The sequence below is a fragment of the Papilio machaon genome, chromosome 15 (assembly GCF_912999745.1).
Source record: "Papilio machaon chromosome 15, ilPapMach1.1, whole genome shotgun sequence".
Classification (NCBI taxonomy): Eukaryota; Metazoa; Arthropoda; class Insecta; order Lepidoptera; family Papilionidae; genus Papilio; species Papilio machaon.
Window position 1 is genome coordinate 5,391,550 of NC_060000.1, and position 4,379 is coordinate 5,395,928.

Sequence of the window (4,379 nt, forward strand, 5' to 3'; positions counted from 1 at the left end):
TTTGTTTAGTATATATAACATTGATTAAATATAATGCTTTTAGGAGCTATATTTACTTTGAATTAGCCATTTAGTAGCGTAAATAAACGATGTATCAGAGTATGCCTAAATGTCTTATGTCCAAACCATATCTCCGATAATGATGTAAGCCTCGAAATATAGATTGTATTAAACAATAATATTAAAAAAAATAGTAGGGCAAGAGAGTTATAAAAGGTTATGTTTTATTGCGTAAGTACAACCTAAGGTAGCTTCTGCTTTTTTATATTTATATCAATATCTCTCGATAAAATTAGCTTAGACGACTGTTATGAGCAACACTTTTTGATATTGTCAAAACCATTTAAAACAATCTTAAATTTAATAGTAATTGATACTTAAAAAGTTGAATAATTAACATAATAATCCACTTTCGTGAATCATTTTTTACATCAAATTCTTTCGAATAAATTATATAAAATTAGTATTAATTAGTAGGCGTTATTAAATTATCATATTTTAATTAATTTCAATTAATGGTAATTACATATTATCACCATTAAATAATTACAGAAAGTATTTGACGACAGTATTAATTAAAACTGTCGTGAAATATATATTTGAAATAGGTTATCAAAAATAAAACAAGAAATAAATTTAATTATTTTTCTTTATGTTATTTCTTTTATAATTAGCCTCCTTGTTTACATTAATTATATATTTAATTATTTTACATATTTACAATAGTTTAATTAAGATTCAATTATTTGATGTATACTCGTAAGCCTACAGGCGGTACTGGTAATAAACTTGGAATCTTAATTAAATGTTACATTATTTACTTAATTCTAACTTAAATTTTAAAGGTACGTCAAAATTCTTCTAACAATAGATCGCCGTCATAGCCAGGAATTTTGGAATGGAACTTAAAACTTAGATAATACTTTTTGGTAACTATAGTTAGGCCTATTTGAGATACTATCACAATAAATAAATCTCTAAGAAACATAACAACAATAAACAATATTTTCAGTCTTTTTATAGTTAAAAGATCAAATTATTAACTAAATTATTAGTTTCGAATTGATAGTTACACGAAATCGAAAAACAATTGATTTATCAAGAAACATTTTACACAAGAGTAAAATATTATTTATTAATAGTATAGTGGAATTCTTTGGCTATATTATACTACAAGGTACAGTAACAGAATGCTTCTATATTCTTTGCTGTTCGCGTCGATGCAAATTCAATCATAACTTGTGAAACTCGATAACAAAAGTTCGTTGACTTCAATTTACATCGAGCTTTAAACCTGTTATCTATATGAAAAATTACAAGTTCACTTTCTACAATGCCTATGTATTATATAACATTAAATTTATCGTTTCATAATATCTTCTATTGAAAAACCTAATGGTCTTTTAGGGGGTTCGGTAGGTGATTGTGAATTCGATGGCGAAGGATGTGGTTGGAATACTTGGACTGGTGGTGATGATGGTTTGTGAGAAAGATCAAGGAGAGGACTCTCAACAGCTTGACTTGTCGAAGACACTTCTTGACACCCCTCGAGGTGCTCCAGGTGATGTTTGTTCGCATCACTGTGAGTTAACAGATGCGTCTTCAGGTTAGATCTTTGGTTGAAACTTTTGCTGCAAACTGGGCATTTGTGGGGAGACTCTTCCATATGCAGAATCTTGTGCACTGCCAATGTCCTCGATTGGCAGAAACCTTTTCCACATTCTGTACACTTGAAAGGCTTCTCTTTCGAGTGAATATACCTGGAAAGATTAAAAAATAAAAATAAAAATCATGTTGAAATTTTGTGTAAACAAAGTTAACGAAACCAAATAAGTCGACTTTAATGGATTTGTAGTTTATATTACGTGTTACGAATGAAATTAAGGCATTTCCACATTAAGCGCATTAGGCAGTGGGTATAATTTGAAAGGAAAAAAATGAGTGTGTCTCGTAAAAGCGAAGAAATATAAGGTGTAATTTGTTCGACGACGGAGAGAGATAGATACGATGATCGTAACCACAAACCGGTCGAAGCGCGTGCGCTGCGCCGACGCGACCTCACAAAAACTTTTACACTTTTGTTTTTTTTTATACTTTTACCAACAATGCCTTAGTGAAACAAGCCTTTAACCCAGTTGGTATTAGAGAGCTTGGTGGTTATAATATAAATGTGCAAATGTTAATTTATAAATGCTTTAATTAGGAAATTGATAAATGACTAAAAAATTTTACCTATCTATATGTCAGAGATTTCCCTGGTTTAGCGAATTTATACGTGCAGTATATGATAGCTATCTATTACACAAAGACGAATTAGGTCATAAAGTAACTCGATAGTATTAAGACTTACAAATAGGTAAACATAATAAACAGAGAACTTTACATATGCCTCAGTTGTATCATCAGACTTATTTTTATATAATTGTGTAACTTCAACTCACCTATGGTCTCGTAAATGGTCCTGCCTTCTGAAAGCTTTCCCGCAGATGTCGCACGAGTAGGGTCTCTCGTCCGTGTGGGTTCTCTCATGAATCAGTAGGTTGTAGGACTTGGTGAACTGCCGATTACAGTATTTGCAGATAAACTGCTTCTTGGGCCTCGCGCCGGGCACGCCGGGCGCTCGCATCGGAGGCGGATTTCTCCCTGGTAGCCTATGCGCCATCGCTCCTGGGTATCTTAGCGTATGATGGTACAAGGCTGCATTTCTAATCCATTGGTTGACGAGCATAGCGTGGTAAGGGGCCGTAGGTGGTAAGGTCGCGACCTGAGCTTGCATGTATGCTGACATCGGATGGGAGTAGGTCTGTGGGGCTTTGTCATAAGGGTATGGGGTCTGCATGGTGGTCGCGGGGCGTGGGTAGGTAGCGTATGCCGGCGGCCAGGCAGGCTGGTGTCGCGATATGACGACGGCGGGCGGCGTATCGTCGGTGGGTGTGCGCGGCGGCGTCGGCAGCGGCGGCGACGGCCGCTCCAGCTTCACCAACGCTTCCAGCGGAAAATCAGCCGGATAGCCTGCAAGCAAACGTACAATATAAGCATAACGAAATACAGATCAAATGAAAACTTACTAATAAAAAAGCATTGTGATATTTTAATAACATATTAAAAGCGTAATAATTTAACAGTAGTCTCATTTAGGAAAATAAATATTTTTTTTTATTTATGCAAACAAACATGAAAAAAAAAGAATTTTGTTACTCACTGTGATTTTCTTCAATATGCTCCTCTTCTTCTTCTTCGATATTAATATCGTCAGAACTGTCAACACTGTAAGGTTTGTCTTCCATATCCAGAACGGAACAATCCATCGGAACAGCACACAACAACACCGAACTCTGCACTTTGGTATATCAACACTGGGCCTATCGTCACCGCCAAACCGGTTTGTGAACTGACAACCGGTCGAGGTGAGCGCGCGAAGCGTTATGAGCCTGTGTGCGTTCGCTATCGGGGCCCGCGCAGGCGCGTGGCGCGGAGGGAGGACATCAAAGGCGCCGCGCCGGTCGGCGCTTGTGTCGGCTCCCGAAGAGGCCGAGCGCCGCCCACGGGGCGGGGCTTGCACGGCTCGGCCTTCGGTATCGATCTGTAACAATCGCAAATCGACTTAACCACCCCTCTGCTAACTATAACAAGGTTCTACAGTTCCGAAGCTCGATTTACCATTGGAACCCTGTCGAAGTGGTAACTTAAGTGTTGTCTCGCTTTGGTACTGTATTCGGTTAATGCCATGCAAATTTTTGGTGACAGAGCGTCCCCCAGTGAAGCTATTAGGTGAGAAGATTGCTTCAGTAATTGCGTCTCGTAGGCAACTCTTTATACTGAATTTAATGCCTTTGTTCGGACTCACTTTGTAATTTGTCCTGATAGATACAACTGACTTACTATAATAAAAAACACAGGATTTTGTTTTCTTTATATGAAAATAAAACCTGAATTACATAAATTAAGTAGTTTTATAATTTTATTTCACGAGGTTAACCAACAAGATAACTTGCATATCCGCGACTTCTAAATAATTATGAACTCTGGCCTATTCTCTTCCTATTTACAGCATTCGCAGAAAGTTAAAATATTGTTACATTTCAACACAAAAGTGTCGGTTGTTCCACTAATCTTTTACATTCCAATTTTTTTACTCGTCTACGCATTCTTTTGTTATTGACCTAAACAATTGAATAAGTTTAAAGGTAATGATTACAATAGAGGTCAATGAAAGACGATAATTCTTTTGTCAAACATTTCTGTAAAAATTCGCAGAATTGTTCTCGCGAAAATATTGTTTATTAGAGAAAGTGTACAGTCAGCTTCATAAATATAGTGGCAGTCAAGATATCCAAATATACAGGAACACCTAAAGTGATCAATTATATAAGTACAAC

General features: G+C 36.4%; 1 protein-coding gene across 1 annotated transcript; it reads right to left on the reverse strand.

The window, feature by feature from the left end:
* Window positions 1-1,153: 1,153 nt before the first annotated feature.
* LOC106709787 (protein odd-skipped) lies at window positions 1,154-3,410 on the reverse strand. Its single transcript, XM_014501664.2, has 3 exons — window positions 3,203-3,410; window positions 2,442-3,012; window positions 1,154-1,760 (listed from the first exon to the last, which is right to left on the reverse strand). Exons 1-3 carry the CDS (start codon window positions 3,306-3,308, stop codon window positions 1,361-1,363), a joined length of 1,077 nt encoding a protein of 358 aa, XP_014357150.2. The 5' UTR covers window positions 3,309-3,410; the 3' UTR covers window positions 1,154-1,360.
* Between the last annotated feature and the right edge of the window lie 969 nt (window positions 3,411-4,379).

Excerpts from the sequence above, each read along its gene's own strand:
- LOC106709787 (XM_014501664.2), bottom strand. The coding sequence starts at position 3,308 with ATGGATTGTTCCGTTCTGGATATGGAAGACAAACCTTACAGTGTTGAC. Across the intron at positions 3,013-3,202 it reads GCATATTGAAGAAAATCACA|GCTATCCGGCTGATTTTCCG; the intron begins GTGAGTAACAAA and ends GTTTGCTTGCAG. Across the intron at positions 1,761-2,441 it reads GACCATTTACGAGACCATAG|GTATATTCACTCGAAAGAGA; the intron begins GTGAGTTGAAGT and ends TAATCTTTCCAG.